This window comes from Microcaecilia unicolor, chromosome 6 (assembly GCF_901765095.1).
Source record: "Microcaecilia unicolor chromosome 6, aMicUni1.1, whole genome shotgun sequence".
Taxonomy (NCBI): Eukaryota; Metazoa; Chordata; class Amphibia; order Gymnophiona; family Siphonopidae; genus Microcaecilia; species Microcaecilia unicolor.
This window is the reverse complement of record NC_044036.1, coordinates 340,753,267-340,772,627: the sequence shown is the minus strand read 5'-3', so window position 1 is coordinate 340,772,627 and position 19,361 is coordinate 340,753,267. Positions and strand designations below refer to the sequence as shown.

Below are 19,361 nucleotides of genomic sequence, written 5' to 3'. Positions count from 1 at the left end.
GCAGCACTGCCAGGAGACACAGAGACACTGCAACACTGGCAAAAGACAGAGAGCCAGAGCCAGACACAGGCTGCCAGGAGACACAGAGACAGTGCAACACTGGCAAAAGACAGAGACCCAGAGCCAGACACAGAGAGAGGATGAGCTGCCAGACACAGGCTGCCAGGAGACACAGAGCCAGGCATTAGCAGCACTGCCAGGAGACACAGAGACACTGCAACACTGGCAAAAGACAGAGAGTCAGAGCCAGGCATTACCAGCACTGCCAGGAGACACAGAGACACTGCAACACTGGCAAAAGACAGAGAGCCAGAGCCAGGCATTACCAGCACTGCCAGGAGACACAGAGACACTGCAACACTGGCAAAAGACAGAGAGCCAGAGCCAGGCATTACCAGCACTGCCAGGAGACACAGAGACACTGCAACACTGGCAAAAGACAGAGAGTCAGAGCCAGGCATTACCAGCACTGCCAGGAGACACAGAGACACTGCAGCACTGCCAAAAGACAGAGACCCAGAGCCAGACACAGAGAGAGGATGAGCTGCCAGACACAGGCTGCCAGGAGACACATAACCAGGCATTACCAGCACTGCCAGGAGACACAGAGACACTGCAACACTGGCAAAAGACAGAGAGCCAGAGCCAGACACAGGCTGCCAGGAGACACAGAGACACTGCAACACTGGCAAAAGACAGAGAGTCAGAGCCAGGCATTACCAGCACTGCCAGTAGACACAGAGACACTGCAACACTGGCAAAAGACAGAGAGCCAGAGCCAGGCATTACCAGCACTGCCAGGAGACACAGAGACAGTGCAACACTGGCAAAAGACAGAGAGTCAGAGCCAGGCATTACCAGCACTGCCAGTAGACACAGAGACACTGCAACACTGGCAAAAGACAGAGAGCCAGAGCCAGGCATTACCAGCACTGCCAGGAGACACAGAGACAGTGCAACACTGGCAAAAGACAGAGAGTCAGAGCCAGGCATTACCAGCACTGCCAGTAGACACAGAGACACTGCAACACTGGCAAAAGACAGAGAGCCAGAGCCAGGCATTACCAGCACTGCCAGGAGACACAGAGACAGTGCAACACTGGCAAAAGACAGAGAGTCAGAGCCAGGCATTACCAGCACTGCCAGGAGACACAGAGACACTGCAGCACTGCCAAAAGACAGAGAGCCAGAGCCAGACACAGGCTGCCAGGAGACACAGAGACACTGCAACACTGGCAAAAGACAGAGAGTCAGAGCCAGACACAGGCTGCCAGGAGACACAGAGACACTGCAACACTGGCAAAAGACAGAGAGTCAGAGCCAGACACAGGCTGCCAGGAGACACAGAGACACTGCAACACTGGCAAAAGACAGAGAGTCAGAGCCAGACACAGGCTGCCAGGAGACACAGAGACACTGCAACACTGGCAAAAGACAGAGAGTCAGAGCCAGACACAGGCTGCCAGGAGACACAGAGACACTGCAACACTGGCAAAAGACAGAGAGTCAGAGCCAGGCATTACCAGCACTGCCAGGAGACACAGAGACACTGCAGCACTGCCAAAAGACAGAGACCCAGAGCCAGACACAGAGAGAGGATGAGCTGCCAGACACAGGCTGCCAGGAGACACATAACCAGGCATTACCAGCACTGCCAGGAGACACAGAGACACTGCAACACTGGCAAAAGACTGCGAGCCAGAGCCTGGCATTACCAGCACTGCCAGGAGACACAGAGACACTGCAACACTGCCAAAAGACTGTGAGCCAGAGCCTGGCATTACCAGCACTGCCAGGAGACAGAGAGCTAGAGCCAGGCATTACCAGCACTGCCAGGAGACACAGAAGCACTGCAACACTGGCAAAAGACAGAGAGCCAGTGCCAGGCATTACCAGCACTGCCAGGAGACACAGAAGCACTGCAACACTGTCAAAAGACTGCGAGCCAGAGCCTGGCATTACCAGCAATGCCAGGAGACAGAGAGCTAGAGCCAGGCATTACCAGCACTGCCAGGAGACACAGAAGCACTGCAACACTGGCAAAAGACAGAGAGCCAGTGCCAGGCATTACCAGCACTGCCAGGAGACATAGAGACACTGCAACACTGGCAAAAGACAGAGAGCCAGAGCCAGGCATTACCAGCACTGCCAGGAGACACAGAGACAGTGCAACACTGGCAAAAGACAGAGAGTCAGAGCCAGGCATTACCAGCACTGCCAGGAGACACAGAGACACTGCAACACTGGCAAAAGACAGAGAGCCAGAGCCAGGCATTACCAGCACTGCCAGGAGACACAGAGACACTGCAACACTGGCAAAAGACAGAGAGCCAGAGAAAGGCATTACCAGCACTGCCAGGAGACACAGAGACACTGCAACACTGGCAAAAGACAGAGAGCCAGAGCCAGGCATTACCAGCACTGCCAGGAGACACAGAGACACTGCAACACTGGCAAAAGACAGAGAGTCAGAGCCAGGCATTACCAGCACTGCCAGGAGACACAGAGACACTGCAACACTGGCAAAAGACAGAGAGCCAGAGCCAGGCATTACCAGCACTGCCAGGAGACACAGAGACACTGCAACACTGGCAAAAGACAGAGAGTCAGAGCCAGGCATTACCAGCACTGCCAGTAGACACAGAGACACTGCAGCACTGCCAAAAGACAGAGACCCAGAGCCAGACACAGAGAGAGGATGAGCTGCCAGACACAGGCTGCCAGGAGACACATAACCAGGCATTACCAGCACTGCCAGGAGACACAGAGACACTGCAACACTGGCAAAAGACAGAGAGCCAGAGCCAGACACAGGCTGCCAGGAGACACAGAGACACTGCAACACTGGCAAAAGACAGAGAGTCAGAGCCAGGCATTACCAGCACTGCCAGTAGACACAGAGACACTGCAACACTGGCAAAAGACAGAGAGCCAGAGCCAGGCATTACCAGCACTGCCAGGAGACACAGAGACAGTGCAACACTGGCAAAAGACAGAGAGTCAGAGCCAGGCATTACCAGCACTGCCAGTAGACACAGAGACACTGCAACACTGGCAAAAGACAGAGAGCCAGAGCCAGGCATTACCAGCACTGCCAGGAGACACATAGACAGTGCAACTCTGGCAAAAGACAGAGAGTCAGAGCCAGGCATTACCAGCACTGCCAGTAGACACAGAGACACTGCAACACTGGCAAAAGACAGAGAGCCAGGCATTACTAGCACTGCCAGGAGACACAGAGACAGTGCAACACTGGCAAAAGACAGAGAGTCAGAGCCAGGCATTACCAGCACTGCCAGGAGACACAGAGACACTGCAGCACTGCCAAAAGACAGAGAGCCAGAGCCAGACACAGGCTGCCAGGAGACACAGAGACAGTGCAACACTGGCAAAAGACAGAGAGTCAGAGCCAGACACAGGCTGCCAGGAGACACAGAGACACTGCAACACTGGCAAAAGACAGAGAGTCAGAGCCAGACACAGGCTGCCAGGAGACACAGAGACACTGCAACACTGGCAAAAGACAGAGAGTCAGAGCCAGACACAGGCTGCCAGGAGACACAGAGACACTGCAACACTGGCAAAAGACAGAGAGTCAGAGCCAGACACAGGCTGCCAGGAGACACAGAGACACTGCAACACTGGCAAAAGACAGAGAGTCAGAGCCAGACACAGGCTGCCAGGAGACACAGAGACACTGCAACACTGGCAAAAGACAGAGAGTCAGAGCCAGACACAGGCTGCCAGGAGACACAGAGACACTGCAACACTGGCAAAAGACAGAGAGTCAGAGCCAGACACAGGCTGCCAGGAGACACAGAGACACTGCAACACTGGCAAAAGACAGAGAGTCAGAGCCAGACACAGGCTGCCAGGAGACACAGAGACACTGCAACACTGGCAAAAGACAGAGAGTCAGAGCCAGACACAGGCTGCCAGGAGACACAGAGACACTGCAACACTGGCAAAAGACAGAGAGTCAGAGCCAGACACAGGCTGCCAGGAGACACAGAGACACTGCAACACTGGCAAAAGACAGAGAGTCAGAGCCAGACACAGGCTGCCAGGAGACACAGAGACACTGCAACACTGGCAAAAGACAGAGAGTCAGAGCCAGGCATTACCAGCACTGCCAGGAGACACAGAGACACTGCAGCACTGCCAAAAGACAGAGACCCAGAGCCAGACACAGAGAGAGGATGAGCTGCCAGACACAGGCTGCCAGGAGACACATAACCAGGCATTACCAGCACTGCCAGGAGACACAGAGACACTGCAACACTGGCAAAAGACAGAGAGCCAATGAAAGGCATTACCAGCACTGCCAGGAGACACAGAGACACTGCAACACTGGCAAAAGACAGAGAGCCAGAGCCAGGCATTACCAGCACTGCCAGGAGACACAGAGACACTGCAACACTGGCAAAAGACAGAGAGTCAGAGCCAGGCATTACCAGCACTGCCAGGAGACACAGAGACACTGCAACACTGGCAAAAGACAGAGAGCCAGAGCCAGGCATTACCAGCACTGCCAGGAGACACAGAGACACTGCAACACTGGCAAAAGACAGAGAGTCAGAGCCAGGCATTACCAGCACTGCCAGTAGACACAGAGACACTGCAGCACTGCCAAAAGACAGAGACCCAGAGCCAGACACAGAGAGAGGATGAGCTGCCAGACACAGGCTGCCAGGAGACACATAACCAGGCATTACCAGCACTGCCAGGAGACACAGAGACACTGCAACACTGGCAAAAGACAGAGAGCCAGAGCCAGACACAGGCTGCCAGGAGACACAGAGACACTGCAACACTGGCAAAAGACAGAGAGTCAGAGCCAGGCATTACCAGCACTGCCAGTAGACACAGAGACACTGCAACACTGGCAAAAGACAGAGAGCCAGAGCCAGGCATTACCAGCACTGCCAGGAGACACAGAGACAGTGCAACACTGGCAAAAGACAGAGAGTCAGAGCCAGGCATTACCAGCACTGCCAGTAGACACAGAGACACTGCAACACTGGCAAAAGACAGAGAGCCAGAGCCAGGCATTACCAGCACTGCCAGGAGACACATAGACAGTGCAACTCTGGCAAAAGACAGAGAGTCAGAGCCAGGCATTACCAGCACTGCCAGTAGACACAGAGACACTGCAACACTGGCAAAAGACAGAGAGCCAGGCATTACTAGCACTGCCAGGAGACACAGAGACAGTGCAACACTGGCAAAAGACAGAGAGTCAGAGCCAGGCATTACCAGCACTGCCAGGAGACACAGAGACACTGCAGCACTGCCAAAAGACAGAGAGCCAGAGCCAGACACAGGCTGCCAGGAGACACAGAGACAGTGCAACACTGGCAAAAGACAGAGAGTCAGAGCCAGACACAGGCTGCCAGGAGACACAGAGACACTGCAACACTGGCAAAAGACAGAGAGTCAGAGCCAGACACAGGCTGCCAGGAGACACAGAGACACTGCAACACTGGCAAAAGACAGAGAGTCAGAGCCAGACACAGGCTGCCAGGAGACACAGAGACACTGCAACACTGGCAAAAGACAGAGAGTCAGAGCCAGACACAGGCTGCCAGGAGACACAGAGACACTGCAACACTGGCAAAAGACAGAGAGTCAGAGCCAGACACAGGCTGCCAGGAGACACAGAGACACTGCAACACTGGCAAAAGACAGAGAGTCAGAGCCAGACACAGGCTGCCAGGAGACACAGAGACACTGCAACACTGGCAAAAGACAGAGAGTCAGAGCCAGACACAGGCTGCCAGGAGACACAGAGACACTGCAACACTGGCAAAAGACAGAGAGTCAGAGCCAGACACAGGCTGCCAGGAGACACAGAGACACTGCAACACTGGCAAAAGACAGAGAGTCAGAGCCAGACACAGGCTGCCAGGAGACACAGAGACACTGCAACACTGGCAAAAGACAGAGAGTCAGAGCCAGACACAGGCTGCCAGGAGACACAGAGACACTGCAACACTGGCAAAAGACAGAGAGTCAGAGCCAGACACAGGCTGCCAGGAGACACAGAGACACTGCAACACTGGCAAAAGACAGAGAGTCAGAGCCAGGCATTACCAGCACTGCCAGGAGACACAGAGACACTGCAGCACTGCCAAAAGACAGAGACCCAGAGCCAGACACAGAGAGAGGATGAGCTGCCAGACACAGGCTGCCAGGAGACACATAACCAGGCATTACCAGCACTGCCAGGAGACACAGAGACACTGCAACACTGGCAAAAGACAGAGAGCCAGAGCCAGGCATTACCAGCACTGCCAGGAGACACAGAGACACTGCAACACTGCCAAAAGACTGCGAGCCAGAGCCTGGCATTACCAGCACTGCCAGGAGACAGAGAGCTAGAGCCAGGCATTACCAGCACTGCCAGGAGACACAGAAGCACTGCAACACTGGCAAAAGACAGAGAGCCAGTGCCAGGCATTACCAGCACTGCCAGGAGACACAGAAGCACTGCAACACTGTCAAAAGACTGCGAGCCAGAGCCTGGCATTACCAGCAATGCCAGGAGACAGAGAGCTAGAGCCAGGCATTACCAGCACTGCCAGGAGACACAGAAGCACTGCAACACTGGCAAAAGACAGAGAGCCAGTGCCAGGCATTACCAGCACTGCCAGGAGACATAGAGACACTGCAACACTGCCAAAAGACAGAGAGCCAGAGCCAGACACAGGCTGCCAGGAGACACAGAGACACTGCAACACTGCCAAAAGACTGCGAGCCAGAGCCCGGCATTACCAGCACTGCCAGGAGACAGAGAGCTAGAGCCAGGCATTACCAGCACTGCAAGGAGACACAGAGACACTGCAGCACTGCCAAAAGACAGAGACCCAGAGCCAGACACAGAGAGAGGATGAGCTGCCAGACACAGGCTGCCAGGAGACACATAACCAGGCATTACCAGCACTGCCAGGAGACATAGAGACACTGCAACACTGCCAAAAGACAGAGAGCCAGAGCCAGACACAGGCTGCCAGGAGACACAGAGACACTGCAACACTGCCAAAAGACTGCGAGCCAGAGCCCGGCATTACCAGCACTGCCAGGAGACAGAGAGCTAGAGCCAGGCATTACCAGCACTGCCAGGAGACACAGAAGCACTGCAACACTGGCAAAAGACAGAGAGCCAGTGCCAGGCATTACCAGCACTGCCAGGAGACATAGAGACACTGCAACACTGCCAAAAGACAGAGAGCCAGAGCCAGACACAGGCTGCCAGGAGACACAGAGACACTGCAACACTGGCAAAAGACAGAGAGCCAGTGCCAGGCATTAGCAGCACTGCCAGGAGACACAGAGACACTGCAACACTGGCAAAAGACTGCGAGCCAGAGCCAGGCATTACCAGCACTGCCAGGAGACAGAGAGCTAGAGCCAGGCATTAACAGCACTGCAAGGAGACACAGAGACACTGCAGCACTGCCAAAAGACAGAGATCCACAGCCAGACATTACCAGTACTGCCAGGAGACACAGAAGCACTGTAACACTGGCAAAAGACAGAGAGCCAGTGCCAGGCATTAGCAGCACTGCCAGGAGACACAGAGACACTGCAACACTGGCAAAAGACAGATAGCCAGTGCCAGGCATTAGCAGCACTGCCAGGAGACACAGAGACACTGCAACACTGGCAAAAGACAGAGAGCCAGTGCCAGGCATTAGCAGCACTGCCAGGAGACATAGAGACACTGCAACACTGGTAAAAGACAGAGAACCAGAGCCGGGCACAGAGAGAGAATGAGATGCCAGACACAGGCTGCCAGGAGACACAGAGCCAGGCATTACCAGCACTGCCAGGAGACATAGAAGTAGAGCCAGACTTTACCAGCACTGCCAGGAGACACAGAGACACTGCAGCAGTGCCAAAAGACAGAGAGCTAGAGCCAGGCATTAACAGCACTGCAAGGAGACACAGAGACACTGCAGCACTGCCAAAAGACAGAGATCCACAGCCAGACATTACCAGTACTGCCAGGAGACACAGAAGCACTGTAACACTGGCAAAAGACAGAGAGCCAGTGCCAGGCATTAGCAGCACTGCCAGGAGACACAGAGACACTGCAACACTGGCAAAAGACAGAGAGCCAGTGCCAGGCATTAGCAGCACTGCCAGGAGACACAGAGACACTGCAACACTGGCAAAAGACAGAGAGCCAGTGCCAGGCATTAGCAGCACTGCCAGGAGACATAGAGACACTGCAACACTGGTAAAAGACAGAGAACCAGAGCCGGGCACAGAGAGAGAATGAGATGCCAGACACAGGCTGCCAGGAGACACAGAGCCAGGCATTACCAGCACTGCCAGGAGACATAGAAGTAGAGCCAGACTTTACCAGCACTGCCAGGAGACACAGAGACACTGCAGCAGTGCCAAAAGACAGAGAGCCAGAGCCAGGCATTATCAGCACTGCCAACAGTCACAGGAGACTCAGAGTCAGGCACTGCAGCTCTCCCAGACGTCAATATGGAACCCGTCAATGGTAGTGGCAGACGAGCAGAGTATGTGTGAAGGGGGGAATGATGCAAGGACTCATATGAACTTTCTTTCTGGGCTGGAGCAGGATGGAGCGATCCCAGCACTGCCTCTAATTTCAGTTGCGGATGGAGTCCAAGGAAGTTGGGACACTAGACTCTGAAACTCTGGAGTAAAACTGGAGAAATTCCCATCTGAGGACCTTAACAGCCTGCCCTTCATCACAGCAATCCCTAATTTCAACAAAGCTGACCAGATGCTGCTGTGAAACATTTTGCCCTGGGGCTTCACCAAGGGCCATTCACGCTGTTCACCATCTCAGCACCCCCTCCCCCCCCCCCCCCATCTCTTTCACCTTTCAAACAGGCCAGCCATGGAAGGGTCTGAGACATTACGTACTCCAACTCAACAGTATATTAAACCTTATTGAATGTTAAGGAACAGAGATCTGTCCCTATGGCTTAACTACTGTGACTAAAGCAAGGTTCCCAAGTCCGTAGAGATAAGAGGAACTCCCAATGAGAGACAGCAGAAACTCATAGGACAGAATGACAGCGGCTACTCACTGTGCCAGTCAACTTCCTTCCAGCCTTGAGCCCCTTTGTACTTGCGGAGCCTCTTGTATTCCTCCTGGGTGGCGTGTTTTTTCCACTGCAGGACCGGAATCATTGATAGGAAGGAACTCTGCAGTTCAGTCCGTGCAATTCTCTCCCTGATGCTGTCGGGACATGTCTGATACAGGGGACAGGAATGACTGAAGTTATGGTACACACACTAAGTGCATTCTAGAGACCTCCTACCTCAAGAACACATTGTGGAGAGCAGGGGAATAGGGCTAAGAGGTCAGCCTCTACCTCCCTCTAACAGCTTCAGGAGGAGAAAATCCTGGGATGGGCTAGACAGGAGGATCACTGGGATGGAGACAGTATTATCCCTCCATTTCCCTGCTAGTTACACCTCTCCTTATACCCCAGCATCACCCTGGCTCTGACCAACATCTTATCACACCGTTTTGCTACCTCAGGATCATAAGTACATAAGTATTGCCATACTGGGAAAGACCAAAGGTCCATCGAGCCCAGCATCCTGTTTCCAACAGTGACCAATCCAGGTCACAAATACCCGGCAAGATCCCAAAAATGTACAAGACATTTTATACTGCTTATCCCAGAAATAGTGGATTTTCCCCAGTCCATTTAATAATGGTCTATGGACTTTTCCTTTAGGAAGCCGTCCAAACCTTTTTTAAACTCTGCTAGGCTAACCGCCTTTACCACATTCTCCAACAACGAATTCCAGAGTTTAATTACACATTGAGTGAAGAAATATTTTCTCCAATTCGTTTTAAATTTACTACATTGTAGCTTCATCGCATGCCCCCTAGTCCTAGTATTTTTGGAAAGCGTGAACAGACGCTTCACATCTACCCGTTCAACTCCACTCATTATTTTATAGACCTCTATCATATCTCCCCTCAGCCGCCTTTTCTCCAAGCTGAAGAGCCCTAGCCGCTTTAGCCTTTCCTCATAGGGAAGTCGTCCCATCCCCTTTATCATTTTCGTCGTCCTTCTCTGCACCTTTTCTAATTCCACTATATCTTTTTTGAGATGTGGCGACCAGAATTGAACACAATATTCGAGCTGCGGTTGCACCATGGAGCGATACAAAGGCATTATAACATCCTCATTTTTGTTTTCCATTCCTTTCCTAATAATACCTAACATTCTATTTGCTTTCTTAGCCGCAGCAGCACACTGAGGAGAAGGTACATAAGTACATAAGTAGTGCCATACTTGGAAAGACCAAAGGTCCATCTAGCCCAGCATCCTGTCACCGACAGTGGCCAATCCAGGTCAAGGGCACCTGGCACGCTCCCCAAACGTAAAAACATTCCAGACAAGTTATACCTAAAAATGCGGAATTTTTCCAAGTCCATTTAATAGCGGTCTATGGACTTGTCCTTTAGGAATCTATCTAACCCCTTTTTAAACTCCGTCAAGCTAACCGCCCGTACCACGTTCTCCGGCAACGAATTCCAGAGTCTAATTACACGTTGGGTGAAGAAAAATTTTCTCCGATTCGTTTTAAATTTACCACACTGTAGCTTCAACTCATGCCCTCTAGTCCTAGTATTTTTGGATAGCGTGAACAGTCGCTTCACATCCACCCGATCCATTCCACTCATTATTTTATACACTTCTATCATATCTCCCCTCAGCCGTCTCTTCTCCAAGCTGAAAAGCCCTAGCCTTCTCAGCCTCTCTTCATAGGAAAGTCGTCCCATCCCCACTATCATTTTCGTCGCCCTTCGCTGTACCTTTTCCAATTCTACTATATCTTTTTTGAGATACGGAGACCAGTACTGAACACAATACTCCAGGTGCGGTCGCACCATGGAGCGATACAACGGCATTATAACATCCGCACACCTGGACTCCATACCCTTCCTAATAACACCCAACATTCTATTCGCTTTCCTAGCCGCAGCAGCACACTGAGCAGAAGGTTTCAGCGTATCATCGACGACGACACCCAGATCCCTTTCTTGATCCGTAACTCCTAACGCGGAACCTTGCAAGACGTAGCTATAATTCGGGTTCCTCTTACCCACATGCATCACTTTGCACTTGTCAACATTGAACTTCATCTGCCACTTGCACGCCCATTCTCCCAGTCTCGCAAGGTCCTCCTGTAATCGTTCATATTCCTCCTGCGACTTGACGACCCTGAATAATTTTGTGTCATCGGCGAATTTAATTACCTCACTAGTTATTCCCATCTCTAGGTCATTTATAAATACATTAAAAAGCAACGGACCCAGCACAGACCCCTGCGGGACTCCACTAACTACCCTCCTCCACTGAGAATACTGGCCACGCAATCCTACTCTCTGCTTCCTATCTTTCAACCAGTTCTTAATCCATAATAATACCCTACCTCCGATTCCATGACTCTGCAATTTCTTCAGGAGTCTTTCGTGCGGCACTTTGTCAAACGCCTTCTGAAAATCCAGATATACAATATCAACCGGCTCCCCATTGTCCACATGTTTGCTTACCCCCTCAAAAAAATGCATTAGATTGGTGAGGCAAGACTTCCCTTCACTAAATCCGTGCTGACTTTGTCTCATCAGTCCATGTTTTTGTATATGCTCTGCAATTTTATTCTTAATAATAGCCTCCACCATCTTGCCCGGCACCGACGTCAGACTCACCGGTCTATAATTTCCCGGATCTCCTCTGGAACCCTTCTTAAAAATCGGAGTAACATTGGCTACCCTCCAGTCTTCCGGTACTACACTCGATTTTAGGGACAGATTGCATATTTCTAACAGTAGCTCCGCAAGTTCATTTTTTAGTTCTATTAATACTCTGGGATGAATACCATCAGGTCCCGGTGATTTACTACTCTTCAGCTTGCTGAACTGACCCATTACATCCTCCAAGGTTACAGAGAATTTGTTTAGTTTCTCCGACTCCCCCGCTTCAAATATTCTTTCCGGCACCGGTGTCCCCCCCAAATCCTCCTCGGTGAAGACCGAAGCAAAGAATTCATTTAATTTCTCCGCTACGGCTTTGTCCTCCTTGATCGCCCCTTTAACACCATTTTCGTCCAGCGGCCCAACCGACTCTTTGGCCGGTTTCCTGCTTTTAATGTATCTAAAAAAATTTTTACTATGTATTTTTGCTTCCAACGCTAATTTCTTCTCAAAGTCCTTTTTTGCCCTCCTTATCTCCGCTTTGCATTTGGCTTGGCATTCCTTATGATCTATCCTGTTACTTTCAGTTGGTTCTCTTCTCCACTTTCTGAAGGATTGTTTTTTGGCTCTAATGATTTCCTTTATCTTACTGTTTAGCCATGCCGGCTGACGTTTAGTCTTTTTTCCCTTTTTCTAATACGTGGAATATATTGTCCTGAACCTCCAGGATGGTGTTTTTAAACAGCATCCACGCCTGATGCAAGTTTTTTACTCTGCGAGCTGCTCCTTTCAGTCTTTTTTTCACCATTTTTCTCATTTTGTCGTAATCACCTTTTCTATAGTTAAACGCTAGCGTACTTGATTTCCTAGTTTCACTTCCTTCAATGCCAATATCAAAACCGATCATATTATGATCACTGTTATCAAGCGGCCCTCGTATCGTTACCCCCTGCACTAGATCATGAGCACCACTAAGGACTAAGTCTAGTATTTTTCCTTCTCTTGTCGGCTCCTGAACTAGCTGTTCCATGAAGCTGTCCTTGATTTCATCAAGAAATCCTATGTCCCTTGCGTGTACAGATGTTACATTAACCCAGTCTATATGCGGGTTTCAACGTATCTTCAACGACGACACCTAGATCCCTTTCTTGGTCCGTGACTCCTAACGTGGAACCTTGCATGACATAGCTATAATTCGGGTTCCTCTTTCCCACATGCATCACTTTGCACTTGCTCACATTAAACGTCATCTGCCACTTAAACGCCCAGTCTCCCAGTCTCGTGAGGTCCTCTTGTAATTGTTCACAATCCTCCCGCGATTTAACGACTTTGAATAACTTTGTGTCATCAGCAAATTTAATTACCTCACTAGTTACTCCCATCTCTAGGTCATTTATAAATGTGTTAAAATATGTTAGAGGGAGTAGCCTGATGGTTAGAGCGGTGGGCTGAGAACCAGGGGAGCCAGATTCAAATCCTGCTACAGCTCCTTGTGATCTTGGGCATGTCACTTAACCTTCCAGGGACAGAAATTAAAATAAATAAATGGATAGACATTAACCTCCTGACGTCTCTCTCCTGGTCCTTGCACATCAGCTTTTTCATCCCAAATTGTACTGCTCCCTCAAATTTCTGTATCCCATTTCTCGGTTTTTCTACCACTTGCAGACTGCAGAAAAAAATTGGCCCAGGGGATTTTTTTCCAATTCTATCCCAGTCCATTTCTTCCTCCTATGTCCCCTCTGATGGCCCAACCTGCAGCATGAAGGTAAACTCTAAGCCTGGAGCCTGAGCTGCTGCAGGGGGTAAAACCCTGCCCTGTTTTTTGGCACCAGTGGCGTTCCTAGCGTGGATGGCACCCGGGGCGGATCGCCGATGCGCCCCCCCCACCTGCGAAATGACACCTTCCCCCCTCCCCAGCGAAATGACACTCCCTCCCCCGGGTGCACGCCGCTGGGGGGGGTGCCTCGGCGCACGCTTGTGGGCTCCGACTTCGCGAACTTCGCTCGTTCGCTGCAGCTCCCTCTGCCACGGAACAGGAAATAACCTGGTCCGGGGCTGAGGGAGCTGCAGCGAACGAGCGAAGTTCACGAAGTCGGAGCCCACAGGTGCGCGCCACGGCACCCCCCCCAGCGGCGTGCACCCGAGGCGGACCGCCCCCCCCCCCTTGGTACACCACTGCTTGGCACAGACTTCTTTTCTCCTTAGAGTGAAGTCCAGGCTGCCCTGTTGTCTGTCTCTCAACCAGTTTCTAATCCAGTCCTGCACTTTCAGACCCCCCCCTCCCCTGGCTGCTTAGTTTACGTATGAACCTTTCATGTAGGACAGTATCAAATGTTTTGTTGAAGTACAAGTAAATCCCATCCAGTGAATTAACCTTCATCTGGTTACCCAACTGTAGAAATCAGTTTGATTTGTTTGACTCGATCTACGCACCCAGGTTCTGGCAACTAATGAGCTTGTAAAGACATCACTACTTTTTCGTTAATAGTTTAGGTCAGACTAACCAGTCTATAGTTTCCAAACTCCTCCTTCAGTCGCATGGGATACTGCCATCTAGTGGTGTACCAAGGGTGGGGCGGTGGGTGCACTCTGCCCCTAGTGCAAGCAGTAAGGGGGTGCATTGAGCAGTCGTGCAGCTGTCGCCTCTGCCGGTCCTCTGCCACCTCTGACATCATTTTCCTGTTCCAGGGCAGGGGACCGGCAGAGACGACAGCTGCATGACTGCTCGATGCACCCCTTACTGCCTTGGGGGTGATGTGCCTGAAGGAGGGGGTGCCCTGCTCCAGGTGGCAACCAAGCTAGATGTACAAAACACTGAAAACAAACTGAAGCTCTAAAACTCAAGATAAACAAAATAATGAAGAGTCCAGTAATGATACAAAAACCATTTAGTGCAGAAATCCTTACTGAAAAAAAAAAACGAGGAAAAGACCTCAAAACACCCAAACGCTTTTGGCGACTTTTGTTGGGGTTGTGGTATTCATCATTGGTCTAAAAAAAAACTCGTAACATTGTCTTTATTTACTGTTTTAATTTATTAGTCCTTTGTTAAAATATTTATTTATTTTTTGTTACATTTGTACCCTGCGCTTTCCCACTCATGGCAGGCTCAGTGCGGCTTACATGGGGCAATGGAGGGTTAAGTGACTTGCCCAGAGTCAGAAGGAGCTGCCTGTGCCGGGAATCGAACTCAGTTCCTCAGGACCAAAGTCCACCACCCTAACCACTAGGCCACTCCTCCACTGTTGCTACTATTTGAGATTGTACATGGAATGTTGCTATTCCACTAGAAGTCGTCCCTTGCAGATCACCAATGTGGCCGTGTAGGCTTCTACATGGAATGTTGCTAGTGGAATAGCAACATTCCATGTAGAATCTCCAAAAGTAGCAACATTCCATGTAGAATCTCCAATAGTAGCAACATTCCATGTAGAATCTCCAATAGTATCTATTTTATTACATTTGTACCCTGCGCTTTCCCACTCATGGCAGGCTCAATGCGGCTTACATGGGGCAATGGAGGGTTAAGTGACTTGCCCAGAGTCATAAGGAGCTGCCTGTGCCTGAAGTGGGAATCGAACTCAGTTCCTCAGGACCAAAGTCCACCACCCTAACCACTAGGCCACTCCTCCACTGTTGCTACTATTTGAGATTCTACATGGAATTTTGCTATTCCATGTAGAAGTCGGCCCTTGCAGATCACCAATGTGGCCGCGCAGGCTTCTGCTTCTGTGAGTCTGACGTCCTGCACTCACAGAAACAGAAGCCTGCGCAGCCTTCTACATGGAATGTTGCTAGTGGAATAGCAACATTCCATGTAGAATCTCCAATAGTAGCAACATTCCATGTAGAATCTCCAGTAGTAGCAACATTCCATATAGAATCTCCAATAGTATCTATTTTATTTTTGTTACATTTGTACCCTGCGCTTTCCCACTCATGGCAGGCTCAATGCGGCTTACATGGGGCAATGGAGGGTTAAGTGACTTGCCCAGAGTCACAAGGAGCTGCCTGTGCCTGAAGTGGGAATCAAACTCAGTTCCTCAGTCCACCACCCTAACCACTAGGCCACTCCTCCACTGTTGCTACTATTTGAGATTCTACATGGAATGTTGCTATTCCACTAGCAACATTCCATGTAGAAGTCGGTCCTTGCAGATCACCAATGTGGCCGCGCAGGCTTCTGCTTCTGTGAGTCTGACGTCCTGCACCAGACTCACAGAAACAGAAGCCTACGCAGCCTTCTACATGGAATGTTGCTAGTGAAATAGCAACATTCCATGTAGAATCTCCAATAGTAGCAACATTCCATGTAGAAGTCGGCCCTTGCAGATCACCAATGTGGCCGCGCAGGCTTCTGTTTCTATAAGTCTGACGTCAGGACGTCAGACTCACAGAAACAGAAGCCTGCGCAGCCTTCTACATGGAATGTTGCTAGTGGAATAGCAACATTCCATGTAGAATCTCCAATAGTAGCAACATTCCATGTAGAATCTCTAATAGTATCTATTTTATTTTTGTTACATTTGTACCCTGCGCTTTCCCACTCATGGCAGGCTCAATGCGGCTTACATGGGGCAATGGAGGGTTAATTGACTTGCCCAGAGTCACAAGGAGCTGCCTGTGCCTGAAGTGGGAATCGAACTCAGTTCCTCAGTTCCCCAGGACCAAAGTCCACCACCCTATATATTTACGTTTTCAATCTTGACAATTATAAAACAGAAAAGGTCGAGCACTTTCATTGTGCAAGACAATCATACAGCTGTTATTGTATGATCAAAAGAGTATGACCTTTTTGTTAAGATCGAAAAAGTAAATAGATATTTTAACAAAGGACTAATAAATTAAAATAATTTTAAATTAATAAATTAAAATAGTCAATAAAGACAATGTTAACTTTAAGGCCATCACACTAATCCACAAGAACATCCATGGAGTATCACCAGGTTACATGGCCAATCTTTTAAATCTTCCATCCAGAAACAGGTCAACATCTTCACGAAGGGAAATGGGACTTGATATACTGCCTTTCTGAGGTTTTTGCAACTGCATTCAAAGCGGTTTACATATATTCAGGTATTTATTTGTACCAGGGGCAATGGAGGGTTAAGTGACTTGCCCAGAGTCACAAGGAGCTGCAGTGGGGAATTGAACTTAGTTCCCCAGGATCAAAGTCCACTGCGCTAACCACTAGGCTACTCCTCCACTCATTCCACCAATAAGAGCCAACCTCATCAGTGATGTCACAATGGCTTGATTGCCCGATACTTGGCTCACTTCTGATATTGTGATGTCATAAGGGAAAGGGGACTTGATATACTGCCTTTCTGAGGTTTTTGCAACTACATTCAAAGCGGTTTACATATATTCAGGTACTTATTTGTACCAGGGGCAATGGAGGGTTAAGTGACTTGCCCAGAGTCACAAGGAGCTGCAGTGGGAATCGAACTCAGTTCCTCAGGATCAAAGTCCACTGCACTAACCACTAGGCTACTCCTCCACATGCCTTAACCTGCACCTTCCCAATTGCAAAGGACTAAAGTATAAAACATATCATGCATCTAACTTCCCCTACCTGGGATCCCAACTCTGGAATGCTCTACCCAGATACATTTGATCAACTAGTGAATACCTTCCCTTTAGGAAACTACTGAAAACCCATCTATTCAAACAGATTTACCCTGAGGAGAGACATGATAGAGGTATATAAAATAATGAGTGGAGTGGAACAGGTGGATGTGAAGCTTCTGTTCACGCTTTCCAAAAATACTAGGACTAGGGGGCATGCGATGAAACTACAGTGTAGTAAATTTAAAACAAATCGGAGAAAATTTTTCTTCACCCAACGTGTAATTAAACTCTGGAATTCGTTGCCGGAGAAAGTGGTGAAGGCGGTTAGCTTAGCAGAGTTTAAAAAGGGGTTGGACTGTTTCCTAAACGACAAGTCCATAAACCGCTACTAAACGGACTTGGAAAAATCCAAAATTCCAGGAATAACATGTATAGAATGTTTGTACGTTTGGGAAGCTTGCCAGGTGCCCTTGGCCTGGATTGGCCGCTGTCGTGGACAGGATGCTGGGCTCGATGGACCCTTGGTTTTTTCCCAGTATGGCATTACTTATGTACTTATGAACGACTTGACCTACCATAAGCAACCCATCCATTTACCGGTTCATCTAATCATTAACAACAATGACTCAGAAATTACCTCCTACCAACCTTCTTACCCTCCATGCTCTTCCCCTACCTCTTCTTTATCGCTCTACGTCCTTACCTATCCCTATCCTTTCTCTCATACCTCTTTTATCCCATTTACCCCTTGTTCATTTGTCCTACCACCTTTGCTGGTCCTGATACTACAGATTGTATTCTCTTGTTACTATGTAAGCCGCATTAAGCCTGCGATGAGCGGGAAAGCACGGGATACAAATGTAATAAATAAATAAATAAATGTTGCGAGGTTTTTTTTAGACCAATGATGAATACCACAACCACAACAAAAGATGCCGAAATCATAGTAAGCGTTTGGGTGTTTTGCGGTCTTTTCCTCGTTTTTTTTAAAGAAAATAAGGATTTCTGCTCTATATGGTTTTGAATCATTACTGGACTCTTCATTATTTTGTTTGTTGACCAAGCCACTGCTCCCATCTCCAAGGATGCATCTCAAGCAGCCCCAGGACTTTGTCCAACCTCTGATTTGCTGGTTTACGTCTACTGACTCTCCTCTGTAAACGGTGCAGTATCTACCCCATACCCATAGGCGGTCGGTGGCCCAACTGTTTGGGGAGGCTAAAGGGGGTGGGGTTAGGGGTGGGGCCAGGGGTGGAGCTTAAATCCATAATTGTCTGATAACACACAGAAAAAAATAAATAAAAATAAAAGTCACAATTAATACCTTTTATTAAATTTAGATATTAGATATGTATCATATGTCAAAGAATAAAGTGGTTGCTCAAAGCATATTCTAAGCACAATCGCTCAACTGCAAAACACTATGCACAACTTTGTGCAAAAACACACTCAGAACCTTACTGTACCATAAATATTACACTGGGCAGAATCTAATACACCAATATACCACCCATACGGAAAATGCAGACCGTCAACAATATGAAACAAGGGATCATAATATCACAAATCTCATGTAGAGCCACAAAACACCCTAATTCATGTTTAATATGGGATAAAATGCCATAAATAAATATAAACTTTTAATGTTGAGCACCTGATTCTCAAAGTGGACATATTCCAAACACTATAATGAAAATAAAATGATCTTTTCTACCTCTGTTGTCTGGTGACTTTTTCTGATCATGCTGGCCCAGTATCCGATTCTGTTGCTATCTGTCCTCAGTGCAGGTCAGGAAGTCATCCTCGTTAAATATCTCCCTGGCAACCCAGGACACCTCCAGCCAACCCCCCCCCCCCCTCTCCCAGCAGTAAGATAAACAAACCATAAACCAATTTCTACAATTGGTTACACAAGGCTAGAGGGCTTTCACTGCAGCTCCTGCTGTGAGGATGGAGGTAAATCAACAATTTAAACCTCTCACAGCACAGCAGGGGAGGCTTAGCCTCTCCAAGCCTCTTATACCGGGCGCCTATGCCCATACCTATATGTATCTGCCCACCAACATCAGTGTTCACCAAA

At 49.3% G+C, this 19,361-nt stretch overlaps 1 protein-coding gene across 4 annotated transcripts in view; it reads right to left on the bottom strand.

Moving 5' to 3' along the window:
- LOC115473537 (alpha-N-acetylgalactosaminide alpha-2,6-sialyltransferase 2-like) overlaps positions 1–19,361 on the bottom strand; it is a 112,671-nt gene that overhangs the window by 70,985 nt on the left and 22,325 nt on the right. For all 4 annotated transcript variants that reach the window (XR_003942679.1, XM_030208586.1, XM_030208585.1 and 1 more), the window contains one exon: positions 9,075–9,240. Coding sequence is in view for 3 of the 4 variants with exons in the window: in XM_030208586.1 (XP_030064446.1) it covers positions 9,075–9,240 (166 nt within the window). In the remaining variant the exon portion in view is untranslated. The remainder of the gene's footprint in view (positions 1–9,074; positions 9,241–19,361) is intronic.